Source organism: Copidosoma floridanum, unplaced genomic scaffold (genome assembly GCF_036245765.1).
Source record: "Copidosoma floridanum isolate Cflo_tuat_1 unplaced genomic scaffold, Cflo_Japanese_pri ptg000007l, whole genome shotgun sequence".
NCBI classification, from domain to species: Eukaryota; Metazoa; Arthropoda; class Insecta; order Hymenoptera; family Encyrtidae; genus Copidosoma; species Copidosoma floridanum.
Genome location: NW_028321884.1, coordinates 3,018,685 through 3,034,825, shown reverse-complemented (window position 1 = coordinate 3,034,825; position 16,141 = coordinate 3,018,685). Strand labels below are relative to the sequence as shown.

The following is a 16,141-nucleotide window of genomic DNA, read 5'->3' as shown; positions in this document are numbered from 1 at the left end:
CAGGGGGGGAGACGGGGATTATTTTTTTTAAGCAGCTATGAAATATGAAATTTTACCTGCGATATTTCAGGATCAGAGTCCTGGGCGCATTATTGCCCTGCCTCGCCGCTCCGCTGCGTTTAGCTCCCGCTCGCTTGCTCCTGATTTTTTTTTTTAACGCTTTGTTAGCAATCCATATACGTGAGCGCACACGGTAGCCCAGATCTGTATTATTATAAAATACCACACTTTTATCACCCACATGTATATCTACGAGCAATGGGAATGAGTATTATTATCGTTTTACTGTACTGTTATCGCTTATTTTTCAAAGATGGTTTTTTACGTCAGTTATCGATTGTCCCAGTTTTATATTTATTGGCTTTGAATGATCATTGACGAGTGCATGTTTTATCGCTTCCTGGTATGGCTCGTTATATTTAGGGTTAAGGAGAAACAGCCGTGGCTGCAGTAGCAGTAACATTCCTTTTTGGCAAACTTATTTTAAATTTAAATTTTTCAAATTTATCTGCATCCCATTGTGTCATGGTGAGGTATATAAAAATGGTTCTAACCTCTATAGTTTGCTATTGGATCAAATGGGGTGGGGCTCGGGCATACATACGTGTACATGTACAATACACACGCACGCGAGTTCCGAAAGCGGCGCCATTTTGTGATACCTGACCCGCTTTGATAATTCGGCGCTTCTTTTAGTCTCGGCGAATTCGGTTCTGGTTTTTTTTTTTTGTGTCTCGCGATGGAATTATTCGGTTGAACAACTAATGTTTTTTGCTTACTTAATCACGCGTATCGAGTGAGAAAAACTGTTTTTTTTAAGGTGATAATGATTATTTCAAATTATCCGTTTTGAAGTACGTCGAAATACCAATTAATGTTCAAAGAAAAACAAATTGATAACAAATCTTTATTTTATTTTTTTTTCCACACACTGATTTATCCGTTGACGTTCAAACCGTGCAGATTAATTGGAACGAAATAGTTGTATTTATGAGCTAAAAGCCAGACATTTATTTCTTATAATCCCTGAGAACGAAAAAAAAAAAAAAATAAATAAATAAACAAAAACACGATTGATTGATTGGTGAACTTTTTTCCTTTCACGAATGTTTTTCAAAAAAAATTTTTTTCAGCCATTGTTGTGCCGGTACGAAGAAAAATCCTAAACGTGTAGGTATGTATAGGAAGATTGTCGGGGTACGATATCAAACACACAGAATAAATAAATCATAGTCCGCTCATTTGAATCAATAATTCTTATATTTATTATGACACGTAATTCAATTCAGCTTCTCGCCGGATCCAGTATCGCTTGATGATTAATATTACTGATATTTTTTGTTTCGTTTGCTTCTTTTACGTATAATTTTTTTTTTTTTTTTCCTTGTTTTTTTTTTTGTCCTTATCTCGCAAAATCACAATCTAAACAGTCACGTTTCACTTACAACTCTAAAAGATCTCGGTACTGAATGACCATCGCCTGTATAATTGCGTGTGTGTGTATATATGTATATGCATATTTATACGCTTTATGTATAATCCGTTTTCTCCTCTTCGATTCATATGCACATAGTCTTTTTCAAACATCATCACCTATACCGCAATTTATATATATATATATGTAAGTATATATCTAAACTAAAGCTCGCAATCGCTCAAATTCTGTATACTCGACGCACACAAACATACAAATAGTTATGAAGAAACAAAAACGCGTAGTTCCCTCGCGCGCACTTTCGGCAAACTCATTTCAGCGGGAGGAAAAACACCTTAAAATTCACGCAGACGCACTCCCCCCCGACCGTCAAGTTTTTCCCTGAAAATCATCTTCATCATACCCAATATACAACGCATACAATAGGTACGCGTATATAAATACGTCAACATGTACACCTACTTGGAGACCCGCGCTCGCGATTGTATAACATGTGGAGATCCATCACACTTTGGCCGCGAGTACAGGAGAAGTGCGCCAGTCTCTGATTGCCAATTGATAATCATTGATATGTCGATCGAGAGGTTTATAGCTTTTCCATTTTTGTATGTCTTTAGCGACGTTCGCGAGGGGCGGGGAAGGGCGGGTGTTTTTCGATGTACCCCAATTTAACGAATCTCGCCTTGGGTATCGTTATCATTACTATTATTGTGAGGGGTTTTTTTTTAATTTAATTTTTTTTTTTTTTTGTTACTTTTACTATTACATAATAATTATTTTAATAACGTAGCACTACATATTTACAAGTTTGCCCTTCGATGTGTCGTGTCTGTGTTTCAATAAATGTCCACCGTCGTCGACTATATACCTACATGTATCATCTATCTATATATATGTATATTTATTTATTAAAATTTGACTTACACTTTTTTTGTTTTTCACTTGAATGATCGTATTTGCAGTTTATCCGTAGATTTTATGTACACGAAATTCGCTTATACAGATCCTGTATCGTTACAGTATGACGCATCGCCCAACTATTTACATGGCCATTTTCCCTTCTCGATCATATTATAATATGCTATACGCGTTGGGTACACACATACGTATATTATATATAAACCGACGGCTTCTGTGCTGCGGCGAGGAGCAGAGTATCGCTCCTTTTTTTTTTTTTCATTTCTTCCCAATTCGACGCGTCCTCTCCCCGAAACTCGTCGGCATAATAACGTAGCCCCAAAGCTGCTTCTTCTTCTCCTTCTCTCCTCCCAACTAATCTTCTTCCTTTTTTTTTCTTCGTAGGTATTTTCGTCACTCGCGGTGGGCTGATGGATAAAAAAAAAAATTATAATGACTAGTCGCAGATACAGATCGGCCGCCGCGCTCGCTTACAATATCGCGAGGAGTCGACGACGACGCTTCTTCGTTGCACGTACAACTGTGCAGCCGGACCACGATAGCATGCAGCCGTAGTGGTAGTGTCGTGGTGATAAACAAAAACAAAAAAAATAAAATAAAATAAAAACCGACGCGAAAGAGGATGATTGTAATTGTTGGGCGCGGCAGCTTATCACTTGCGCTCGCCCCAGCCCGCGCTGTTGTAGAACCACGAGGCGCTCTCGTCCCTCGTCCTCGGCCAGGCGTTGTCCAAACCGTTGGCGCCCACGCTCTCCTGAAACCACCAAAGCGAGCATATTTACACGTCCATCCGTTGCAATTTATTTGCCCTTATAATATATACTCTGGGGTGGGGGAAAAAAATGGGAAAAGTTAAAAAAAATGTTAAAAATTGAGCGATAAGGATCTGAAATCCGCTCGGGATTAGGTGTATAGGTATATACATATGTATATACACGGGCACTTGAACCCTCGGCAGTGAGTTGTTCACAGGCGAAATAATACGTGTACAGTCGGGGGCTTATCCAGCTTAAAAAAGAAGAATTATATAAACACGCGCAACTATACCATATATATATATTATACGCACCCAGCGCCACGACAAAAGGAACGTATATTAATTTGTGGTCCAAGGATGAATGATTAAATATAAGTATGTATACAACGATATAACAATTACGAAGGAAACGAAAGATAAATATTTACGAGACTGTTTTTTTGAGTGGGAATTGAGCTTCTTCGGAGATCCAACGTTTAGCCCCACTGATACCACTATTCGGTAGGCATTTCCGAGGAAAATTCGAAAGAAAAAAAAAAAAAAAAAAAAAAAAAAAAAAGTATCGTGCTTGCAGCGAAAAGAAAAAACCAACCACGACGTTGAGCTGGTGGCCCGAGGGCGACAGGTAGTCCATGTTGCTGTAGTAGGACGTGTAGTTCTGGTAGCACTGCTGTTGGCTGCTGGTGGTCGCCCAGGCGGCAAGTCGCTGATGCTCGGCGTTGAAGCCCGCGGAGATAGGGACCCCGCCGTTGGCCCCCGCTGCACCGCTCTCCGTCACCGCTGGACTCCAGATGCTGCTGCTGCTGCCGCCGCTGCTGTACACCGTGCCTCCCAGCTGCTTGACGTGCCCAGAAACCCAACACACAGGTAAGTTCACACACACACACACATATACATGTACATGTAGATAATATAAAAGTATAACGGAAGGGGGAAAAATGTACATTGAAAAGAAATGTGCCATAACCGCGCGTCTAATTCGGATCACGATCGCCCGCTTGTTTACTTTGCGCGACGCACACACACGCGCACCTTTTTATGCATATGTACAACATTTTCAATGCACGCGCTGATGAGAATACATTACTTGTATACGCACACGTCGGTGGTGTCGTCTCGCCATACATCACACGTATAATGGAAGGGGAAGCCCCTTTTCGTCGATGCATGCGTGTCCGTGTGTACTTTGCTCGCCCTTTGTATACGTAACTGCGGATGCCCTTTGCCTGTCGTCGTCGTCGTCCCCCTTTGCTCGGTGCACGCGCGCGCGAGTGTGCAATGTATATGACGGTGTGTGTACAAGGAAGCGAGAAATTGTACTCGGGAGGAAGAGGAGGAGCTGCCCAAAGATTTTTCGGGGGGGGGGAGACGGAAGAAAACGTACAGGTATTTGCACTTGGTTCAATGGAACGCGGGGAGCGAGTCACATTAGTCACCTATACGTTCGGGGCGTTGTTTGGTTAACGTATTAAGATTTTGGGCGTGATATAGGTACATTTTTTTTTCTTTTCTCTTCTCCCTCTGGTGCGGGATCGAATCGGTGGGTTTTCTTTTTTTTTTTTTTTTTTTTTTTTATCGCAGAGCAAAGGTGCGTAGTATTGATTCCCGCGTTTGGTGAAAATTGTGACGGATCGAATCGAGGCAAACACATTTTTTCACAAAAGATCACGCGAACCTTTAAGAAATCGCTATAGGATGGTGCGGACAAAAGATTTTCTTTCGGCGTCGAAAACGCGTGATAATACATTATCATATCGGCTCTGGTTTTGCGAGCTCGCGTATGCATATACGTCTATATAGGTATACCAAAGCAAATGAGAGAAGGAAAAACCGGTTATCCCCTCCTCCTTGCCGATCGCCCGGCTTTTTGTACAACTCCTAGCGTTCAATTTTTTTTAGCCCTGCCGTGCCCACGATTTTATGCCACCCTAAATAAAAATTTTCTACTTCTCTCGATCTTTGAAAAAAAAAAGGACCACGTTATTTCTTTATTGATACACAACTCAGCTGATCCCAAACGCCCATGTCGTATATAGTGGGTTGTATAATGAGGACACAGTAGCCGCGCGTGCGTGTGAATTTAGCAAAAATTCTTCGCGTGCTTCCGAGAAAGGCATCGCGCGCATTATCATTTCTGTTCATTTCGTCTTGGATTTCGATGCCCTCCCCATATTATAATATACGCTATGAGGATTAGCACACAACTCGATAATTTTAATGTGATCTCCCGCAGCGGAGAAATGAGACAATCAACACAAGATCTCTGTACAGAATGTATTACTTTGGGGTGAAAATAAAAAGAAAAAAAATAAAAAGAAAAAATCTTTCTCTTGCCGCGTTATTTTTCCAAACAAATTCCCAACTCGTACTCGATTGATCCCCGTCGAAAGCACATATATATCGCACACGGTACATCCACACTCGAGAGAAAAAAGATGCACAACCGAGAGAAACGAAAACAATAACAAATATCAAGTCCTGGCATTTGTAAGGCGAGTACCTATATAAATGCACACGCGCACATGTTTGTAGGTATACTTTACATGTACATATAGTAGGTATAAAAACGAGGGAAGGAGGATGAGAAGACACACACACACACGTGAATCGGTGCTGTCCCGGCATCGAAAATCGATGAATAACAAGCAAGCCATGAGAAAGCAATACACTAGAGGCACCTTGTACACTTATACGCCGGGCAAACGCGTCCCCCGCACCCTCTCGCCCGAGAGAGTGTCGATTACGAAAATATTTTGAGTAGCGCGTCGGGCTCTCGCGCCTATACACACCCCATGCACGCACGCGTCAGAGACAATATATCCATTGGCGGTAGGGGGGCAAATATTATACATATATGCATATACACAATTAGGCAACATTGGATTACTTACGCTGGGTGGCGTCGTGCTCGCCGCCAAGAGGAGGCTGCTGGTCGTCGCGGCGCCACCGCCCCCCGGCTTGTACTGATGGGGCGAGTCCCGCAGGAGGGCCGCCGGCGAGTTCGCCGCCGAGCCGGCCGTGCCTGCGCTTCTGCAACAAACCAACGATAAAACACAACCTTAACAACGATAAAATCAACGTGCCCCAGGGTGGAAATGCAGGCTCGGCTGGTTTTGCACAATGCCATTATTATTATTACAGAGCTTCGAAGCCCCGTCTCCCCGTGATTGTCGACACTTTTGTGAGGAGTAAGCTGTTCGGGGAGCAGGTAAGGGGGGGGGGAAAGAGTATTTTTTCTCCAAATATTCGCTCGGGTCGCGTTAAACACGCTTTACTCAATGTATACTCGCTCGTTTGTCACTCACTCCGATGTCCCGCATTGTGTATTTTTGGGTGTCACCGCGTTTTCTTTTCCTGATTTCTAGGGTGTATACAGAGTGTACATAATATTATTGTCATCAGAGGTACAGTATATAGGTAGTAGACGCAACGACGAGTCTAACAACTTGCCGATATTGTCATTCGGTGGTATATGTATTGTATACGCGTATGACATTTTTGACGCCTCATTGGGTCACTGATTTATTTTCTTTCGATGATGACGAGTAGATTATGTTTCGAGGAAACTTCGAGTGATATTTAATGACAAAACCGCGATACGTGTAGAATAGTTTTTTTTTTTTTTTTTTGCACAAGTGCAAGTGTAAAAAAGGGGTGTAACGATCAGCCGCTCCGACGGTGCATGAATGTTTGAAAAGAAGGTAATCCCGTGGGGGCCGTTTTCACGGATCGTTGAGAGAGCAAATGTGCATCGCCATCGAAAACGCAGGCCGCGCGTCGTTTTACTTTAAAATCGACGCGTGCGAGTGCATACCTTGCCAAGTTGGTACGTGTATATAGCATGTATCGCTCGGTCAAGTGACTTTAAATTTTCACGGCTGATGACGGGGGATTTGCGCCTTTAGCTCGAGAGATCGTTATACCCGAAGGAATAATAAACCCTCGGAAATTTCGGTTCAATGTAATATTGATAAGCTCGTTAGCTCGACGTAATCGCTCGCGGGATAATCTTTTTGTTCTCCGACGCGACTTTTAAGCGGCGGGAGCGATCAACCGGCCGAGGAATTTTTGTACTATGTGTTTTGTAAGTTACGCTCATTCAAGGTAACTTGTTTTTTTCTTTCTTTTTTTTTTTTCAGTTTTCATTGGTTACTTTTATTTATATTTTTTATTTGAACAAAAAAAAAAAAGTACCACACCAATCTGCGGTTCAATTCAATTTGTTGCGTCATTTAATAAAAATACTTTTCAAACGACCGTGTCTCGTAGTTCTGTGTGTATATTTATAAAAAAAAAAGCTTGGGAGCATAGCAATAATCTGTGAGATTTTACACCCTCACGCATTTTTTTCGTTCGTTATTCGTACGCGTTGTATTGATAAAAAAATAACAATTTATAAAAACCATTCGTGGCGCACACAAGCTCTAGCGTTTTACAGTATTGGATGAAAATAAATAATACCATTTCCAATCAATTGGAAGCTTTCGCGTACTTTTTTCATCGCTGATTTGGTGAGTTGTTATTTTTTAAAATTAATTTCAATATATCAACATGCATGAAACGTTTGATATATAAACACTCGTGATAGTACGATTTTATATTACAATTGCATAGACTGTCATATAAAAATATATTTGATATTAACCATCGGACAACGGATAATAGTACATGACCAATCGCAAATTCGCGCTAAATAAGAAAAAAAAAAAAAAATGTTCTTCCAAGTCCCACCGACGTGGAGCAGATAACGTGAGTACTCGAAGCAACAATCCATCCCTCTTTAAAAAAATCTCACCCCTGGAGCAGAGCGAAAAACAATAGCGTCTCGCGCCCTATAAGTTACTGCTCTGTGGATGCACTGCAAGTATGCGATGCAACCCGAGGAGTAAAAGAAAGAAAAAAAAAAAAAAAAAAAAAATCTGTATACACATGTATATATGTAAAGACACGGCCTTACAGTGGGGTGGTGGCGGGCGCGGTAGCCAGGCCTGCCGTCGGCGCCGTTGCTATCGAGGGACTCTTGCCGGGCGGTGGGTTCCCGCTCTGCGCCGGGCTGCTCGTGCACACCTTGTTCTTAACCCTCGGCGACTTGTCCTGCTGCTGCTGCTGCTGTTGCTGCTGCTTTTGCTGCTGCCTGCACTTTGCCCGGCGATTTTTAAACCAAACCTGCGAAAATACCGATGATGTGTATACACATATTCTCGACCATTGGAGCGAAAATGAAAAAAAATAAAATAAAAAAAAATAAAAAAAAATAGAAATGCTAGTGTATATATGTTGTACAGAGGAAGCGTACGAGTAACGGAGCGCACTGGCATCATCGATTCTTCAATTTAGCGAGGGCAAAGAAGAGGAGGAGGTGGCGGGCGCGTAGGAGAGCGAGAGAAGCCCCGCGCGATCAATGTTAGGCGGCTGGCAGCCCGATATGCAAGCTTGGGTTTCTCTCCTCTAAGGATTTTCTGGGGAACTCCGTCGCCGTCGCCGTCTACGTCGCTTTTTTTTACCCGTTATATACCTGTACGTGCATTTTTCAACAGATAGGCAAATATACACACGACACCCCCGCACTCTACGTCGTGCCTGGCGTTCTTTCACTCCGAATTTCTCGTGTTTCACTCGCCACTGATTTTTCTCAGCGCAACATTCCCTCGTCCACGTATAGCTCTGGCCCTGACTGTTTTTTTTTTTTTTTTTTTTTCCACCCTCTCTCCGTTGCACACGTATTGCACGACTATACAACGTCCCACACGGTAAAAGAGTGCATTTCTTGTTCCCTCCCGCCATAGGCGAGAAATCGAGGGCGAAACGAGTAAAGGAGAGCATATATATATGTACGAGCATGTTGTAAAGAAAACGTGCGCGAGACTATGCCGAGGCCGTACACACGCGTATACACGACAAAGGGACCCCAGGTGTTCGGGAGCTGTTGATTATGCCGGGGCACGAGTTTGACTTTTTGACGCGCGCGTGTCTCCTACGCCGCCGATTTTTTTTTTTTTTTTCATACCGATCGCTCCCGTCCCCCTTCACGCACACGGTCACGTTGGAAAACTAATGGCCATATATACACATGGGGGGGAGGGAAACTCGTGGGTTTTTTCAGGCGAAAACAAAAGAAACAAAAAAAAAGTTACGCGTCTCGGCATCTTTGAAGCACACGCATGAAAATCGGACCGATCGACCCAACATCCGGTCCACACGTATACGTAAGATCGACACGCGGTAATTACCCGCCGGGGGATGCGACCGGTGATGATTCGTCATCATGGAGCGCTCGCCCATACACCTATAGGTATGCCTACTTATCTCCGTGGGCCAATCGAATTCGCATCTGTCAGCCACGAGAAATATACAGCTTGTTTGCGTCCCGACGGTCCGTCTTTCCCTGTATAATCCGCGCGTCCCCCGTAAGGCGACGTCCTCTTGACGTCCGTTTCGAAAGGGAGTCCATCATTTTCGGGGGGGGGGGGGCGTACCTATAGGTACCTCGTGTATATACACACACACACTGTGCCCGGCGTGCATCGAGGAGGAGAGATCTGCCGGGATCCGGAAAGAGAGGCGCTGGAAGAGAATGGGGGGACACACACTCTAAATTCCACAGGCCGAGACGGGAGGAACCGATGCTGCGGGGATTTGGGCGCTGACTCCTATTATGCGCCTCGGAGACGTGCTGATGCGCCGGGGTGGAGGAAAAAAAAAGAAAAAAAAAAAAAAGGGAGGAGTGTCAAAATACACAACGACTCACTTGCTCCGATAGGCATCGATTCCCTTCCTGAATTTCCTCCCCCCCCCCCCGAACCGTGTGCGTGACAGAAAAGTCGCTCTTATGTCCTGTATCGTGCCAATCGGGCGACAGAATAAATTTCATCCCCCTCTCCCTCTGCCTCGGTTAGATGACCGAGCCTTGCATTTCCGTACTCATATGGTGTACAAACGGCTATAGGCGCGAAAAGCAGAGAGGAACATCGTGCGGGGTGAGCGACTCTCCGTACCATTCGATCCATGCTCGATTTTTTTGTTTTTTTCCATTCGTTTCCAATGGCGCGCAAAATATTAGTAAAACTTTCGAGGTGCGGTACAAGTCAAGAGTATAGGTATACACACACTCGTATACGTCACAGGTATAATATGTATATATATATATTATCGTCGCGTCGTGTAAATTTTCGAGCCTACGAGGGCCGACTCGGGGAAGCACATAAAAATCGTCTTAGCCGAGTTAGTTGTGGTCGATAATCTACACCCATAGGCGCACAATGGCAACGCTTAACGACACAATTGACCGAAGTAAAACTCGTTGATATATTGGACCATTGGCATTATAATGGTGGGTACAAGCATCACCGATTACCAGTGAGCTTCTGCATATAATACTTACATAGAGAGACACCCATTAAACGATGGAAGAGTCGCGTGTCGTGGAGGGAGAGTGTTCGTACGTAAGCCTTTGGCCGTCGTCGAATCGTCCGACACGAGCCGACAGGGAGCTCTATTCGTGTACCCTCGATAACAATAATCTATATATGTATGAGTGAAAAAGGAAAAGAGCAGAAGGGAGGTATCGGCAAGCGCCGGCGTAACATATAATATGTATATAGGCACGGGGAGAGAAAACGGAAATACGAGCGCGTAGGTGCAGGGGGTACGTTATAAGCCATACCCCTACTCGTTAGAAGTGCCGTGTACGGGAGAGTAAAGGAATGGAAAGGGGGCGGGGGACAAAAAGAAAAAGAAAAGAAAAGGAACCAGGTAAAAGCCAGAAGTGTCACTGTTGACACGGGCCTCTGGCGGCCCCTGCCGCTATTGAAAGGACCTTTTCTCGCGCGCCAAGGGTAATTACGTGGAGCGAGCAGGGGCGTGTGCGCGCAACATCACACACCCCCGTGTGCATAGACCCCGAGACATCCGGCCTTCGTTTGGCACATAACATATATATACACAAAGTATTATACTATAACCACACCAATCAACATTTTTCCCTAACAAGGGCGCATATAAGGTATGCGAGATATGTCATCCCTCGAGAAACATTGAATCGAAATACCCGAGATACCATCCTTCGAGCGATGGAATTCCCAAGAGTATAGGTATATATGTGTGTGACTTTGTCCGGGCGAGAAGAAGAGCGCGCGCGTGCTGACAAATTGAAGCCGTCTAATTCGTCGATAATGGTGGGAGCCGGGTGGGTATAATACAGTAGAAATAAATGAAAAGCCCCGCTAAGATATACGCCAACCTTTGGACGCTCGTATATATATCATGTATAAATATATGTATATATATTAACGGTACAGCGCGCATATAGGGCTTCATGCCTCCCTCGCGCCCTCGCTCTTCCTCCTCTCTGTGTACGTACCATCCCTGGTGATGTATGTTTGCTCCGAGTTTGTGTGTATGTCTCACCTGTACGCGCGACTCGGGCAAATTGATCTTCAAGGCCACCTCCTCGCGCATGAAGATGTCCGGGTACCTCGTCTTTCCGAACAGGCTCTCGAGTATGTCGAGCTGGGCCCGGGTGAAGGTCGTCCTTTCCCTGCGCTGCTTGCGTGGATTACCTAAGCGCAATTGTTAAAAGTATACGATAAAAAAAACTAGTATATATATATAAGTATGTACATCTTTTTTTTTTTTTCATTCTAATTACATGTATGCATGCGATGTAAAATATACCACGCGATATCAATCCGCACGTGGGTCACAGGGGTATCATGTAAACTACCGTGAGTCGATGAGTTTTTCAATCTGCCGGTGGTGCGTGTCTTTTATTCTTCCGGCCATCGGACGAGCGCCACCAAAGCGTACATAATATATATATATATGTATATAGGTGAGCCTCGTTAGCCGGATTAGCCAAAACAATCCCTCCGCCCGAACAATCCGCAGCTCCGTTTTCATCCTCAAACTTCTTCCATTCCCTCCTCCTATACTGTTTGTCTAACTGTACCTCTTCCTTTACCCTCCCCCCCCCTCTTACCTTATTTTTTTCGCATTCCTAGGAAAATAACCCGGCGCTCCGCTCTTTTATCTGCATATATTATGTATATGTATATACGTACGTACAAATACACCGACTGTTGTCGCCCGACGAATCTTCAAAACGTCCCGTGAGCCTCTCGTCGCCCTTTTCTTCTCGGCCCTTCCGCGAAAACTTTTGCGAAAGACCGAGCTATATATATATATAATATAGCTGTGATGCACAGCAACAGTTGTACTTGTATACCGGCGGTGGGGTGCGTTTAAAATATTTTTCGGGTGTTTTTGACGAAACGTCCCAAAGACGATGTCATCGGGGGCCCCGAAGCGTTTACGAATTTTTTCGGTCGACCCGGTCGGGGTGTGTTTGACGCGCGACGGATGGACGGTAATACGTATAATAGTATATATTAAGGTGTATACAGGCAGATAAGCGACGAGTTTTCTTTCTCTCTCCGAGGCTCCGGAGATTATCATGGGTATAAGTGTATGGTATACTGTTTTACGAGATTTCAAATGCACAAACGCGTTGAACGCTAATGGCTGCGATTGTTTGTGCTTGGGATTTGGCTGTTGAACCCACATGATATATGGCGGAGGGCACTTTTTGAAAATTACCAGTAAAGTCAAGTATGTGCTTTGTTTGAAGAAACGATTGTGTATATACCTATGTACATGCAATGACAATTAGAGATAAATATATGTGCGTGCATTTTTTTGTTTTGTTTTTTTTTTGTTTATTTATAAAGCTTCCTTTCACTTAAACTAAAGGATTTTCAAATAAAGTAACACGTGTATTATTAGTTTGGAATGAACATTTGATGATTATTATTCAACTTTTTCTTTTTAAATACAGTGCTGTTCTTTGCTGCAGGTGTTACTTTATCACATTTACTGGGAATAAAGCCACGGACTTGGGCGCGAATCAAAACAAAGACAATCGCCCGTACAAATTCAATGTTTATCTTTTCTTACGCTCGTTCATTCCATCGTTTTCCAATGTGATTTACGAAAAAGAATATATTGCGATTCCGCGCTTTACCTCTTATACTTGTGGTCATTATAATGTTATCTCTATGTTTTTGAGCATATATTTTCAGATGAAATACAATTTTTATTGTTTGCCGTGTCCCGAGGAGCATGAATTTTAATTAACGATTTTTCATACGCAACTCATCGACTTTAGGCGTTTATATTAGCTATTCCAACGCTACATCCTAAAATACCTAAAAAAAAGTAAAGAAAGAAATGTACGATTTCTTTTCGAGACGCAATATTCGCTAAAAACTCGTCACGCGGCGCGTCCATTGTTCCTCCTCCGCACAACGGGCCGCGCAGCAGAGTACTCTCGACACAACCGATACGAATTAAAATCCCCCCGGGGCCCCTTGGCTCGCCACGAGCGCAGAAAAAGGGGGTGCGCGCAAAAATACACACAAATAAACGCGATCTCTCGTCGACGAACAAACCTAATCCATAGAGCCGTATAAGAAGAAAAGGGGGGGGGGGAGGGGAAAAAAAGTGCGCAGCCCAACCGGAGCGGACCGTATATGTATATGGGTACATGGCAGCAGGGCTCTTCCGGCTCACTACACCTAAATATCGCAAAAGCAATATAACGCGAATCAAGCGAGGCTGGGGTAAGTGTACTTGGGCGCACTTTCGCGCGAGGATCGTCTTTGTCGCGCTCCAACATTCATTTCGGCTTGTATATATAGGAGAGCGAGCCTATGTACGGGTGCAACGCACTTGCTCGTTGATTGCTCGGTAAGGCGTGACGCAAAATTTTAATATATCCAGCACATGTCCCATCCACCCACGCGCTACATGCATCTTACAAATCAATACATTCATCGCATGCATACCATGTAAATATATATAGATTTCTATATGTGAAAAAGTAGATACAGTATATGTATTGTTTTTACTCACAGTAGTAGGAGTCACCGGCGGGTGCGCAGCCGGGGTAACCGATGCTCGAGTGTAGGGCCTCGATGGGCGGCATACCGAGGGCACTGACGGCGTACGGGCTCGACTTGAGCGGCCCGTAATGCCCAGCGCCGGCCGGTCCGAAGCCCGCGGGCCCGAATATGTCGCTCGCCGAGCTGCTCGAGGCTGCCGCGGCGGCCGCTGCCAGGCCCCCCAACTCGGTTGCCGCGCCAGCGCCTCCGCCGCCCCCGCCGCAGCCCAGGCTGTTCGGCCACATGGGCCGCGCGCCTATACTGCCCCCCTGCAGCTCAACCTGCGAACAATCGACACACAAGACTCATCGATTATTGTACCCATGTATAGCCTAATTTTAGAGGACCGACTGTCCAAATGGTATACGTCCCAATGGCGATGTATATACATGTGATTTCCAGCCGATGCGCGATGAAATTTCAGAATCTTTAGCCGCGCAAGAAGTAAGGGCAAGGGGGGGCAAAATGGGCCTCCGAAAGTATAACGAAGGGGCTAGTCGTGTGCACCTTGGGCGGATTATCGGGCACATCCGCTCGACCATTTATAGCCGTATCGTCTTACCCCGCTCGGAACATCGGCCGGGCACATGTTCAGGGGGTATATATCGGTGGGTGGGGGGAGAGAGAAGCAATAACCGGAGCTCCAGCCGAGCGGTAAAGAGAGCCACTTTTGGGGTGGACCGGGCGCACTTTTGGTGGTCGCGAGGGGATCGAGTATAGTATATATGTACGGCTGATCGAGGGCCCTAGAATGAGCAAAGTCGCGGACGGAGGGCACTGCAAACACGCCGTACTTTGTCTTGGGCGCGTATACAGCCGGTTCACCACCTCGACGACGACGATGACTCTTTCGTCTTTCAAATCCTCCCCATTATGTTGCTGGGTGCGCCGCGCACACAGGGAGGAATTCCATTTGATAAACAACAAGTGGCGGCGGCAGTGCAGGGTATAACATGTATACATGTAGGTACGAGAGTCCCGGCGAATTGGAGCGCGACCGCATTGTTTCCGCCGAGTGTGTTTGCACGGGCGCGCGCGCGCGCCCTGCCGCGCATTGTCTTGTCGAGGGCCCCCGAGACCCCGGGGGAGAAAAACGAGAGCCGGAGCGGTTCTTCCTCCTCCTCCATGTATTTCTTCAGCTTCTGTTGTACTCCGATCTCTCTTCGCTTTTTCCGCTTCCCCGCGCACTGGGTACCTATACACCGCAGATAAAAATCCCCTCCGATCTCTTCCTCGGCCGCGGGTACACACCCACCCCTACGTATATGTATACCCTTCGCGGGGTCAGGTATACGTTCCTCTTCTTCTTCTTCTTCTTTCCCTTCCCATGGAGGCTTTTCCGGCCGAAAACCTCCGAGTCGTCATCGATGCCAATACGCGCGCACACTCGCCTTGTCGCTGCTCCATCGAGCGTAAGAGCCCTCTTATATTTTTTTTTCTCCCGCTTCGGTGTGTATCGTCATTGTCTTTTGCCTCGGCCCGTAGCTTCTCTCTCCCCCCCCACCCTCCAGCTCATTTTTTTTATATTTGCTTATGTCCCCCTGCCCCCTGTCTTTGGGTAGGAGGAAAAAACAACGTTTGGTCCTCGTTCGACTTACCCAGAGTCCTCCTGGCGGCCCGTCCCGCTGTCATAGGTGCTCCGCGTTATCCCCACGGGCGTGTCCCTCTCCGTGATACTGTATGCCGCTCGCGCAATTTTTTCCAAGCATCAACGAAAACCCACACCACTTATCGGCAACGATGACATCCAACAATCACAATATGAACGGTGATGCCACTGTTTACAATTTGTGTGTGTATTATATTGGGGGGTGTATTGGTATATTTTACTTCAACCCCCCCGTTGGGACGCGCAACGAGTTTAATCTCGGGTCCTACCCTCACTTTGTTTCTTCCTGTTTTTCCTCGATATTCCTCTTCTCGATCACCGTCACTCACTCACCGGCCGATTGGTTAATGCATATGCATGTGGTTATTATGCGTAAACACAAATGTAGGGGATGGGGTGAAAAGAACAAGAACAACAACAACAACAACAAAAACAGCACGCGCGAGTAAATATATAACAACAATTAGTGGCAACAAACGCCGGGG

At 45.2% G+C, this 16,141-nt stretch overlaps 1 protein-coding gene across 1 annotated transcript; it reads right to left on the bottom strand.

Annotated features, from left to right (window-relative positions):
* Positions 1 to 2,165: 2,165 nt before the first annotated feature.
* Positions 2,166 to 14,292, bottom strand: otd2 (homeotic protein ocelliless). The gene is made up of 6 exons (XM_089588591.1): positions 14,019 to 14,292; positions 11,517 to 11,668; positions 8,068 to 8,276; positions 6,002 to 6,140; positions 3,703 to 3,945; positions 2,166 to 3,107 (listed from the first exon to the last, which is right to left on the bottom strand). The coding sequence occupies exons 1-6, from the start codon at positions 14,290 to 14,292 to the stop codon at positions 3,006 to 3,008; spliced, it is 1,119 nt and encodes a 372-aa protein (XP_089444717.1). The 3' UTR covers positions 2,166 to 3,005.
* Between the last annotated feature and the right edge of the window lie 1,849 nt (positions 14,293 to 16,141).

What these genes read in the sequence shown, in the direction of transcription:
- otd2 (XM_089588591.1), bottom strand. Translation starts at nt 14,292, where the DNA reads ATGTGGCCGAACAGCCTGGGCTGCGGCGGGGGCGGCGGAGGCGCTGGC. An exon ending in GCGCCCGCCACCACCCCACT is followed by an intron (nt 6,141 to 8,067) that starts GTAAGGCCGTGT and finishes GGTTTGTTGCAG; the next exon opens with AAGCGCAGGCACGGCCGGCT. An exon ending in GCCACCAGCTCAACGTCGTG is followed by an intron (nt 3,108 to 3,702) that starts GTTGGTTTTTTC and finishes TGGTGGTTTCAG; the next exon opens with GAGAGCGTGGGCGCCAACGG.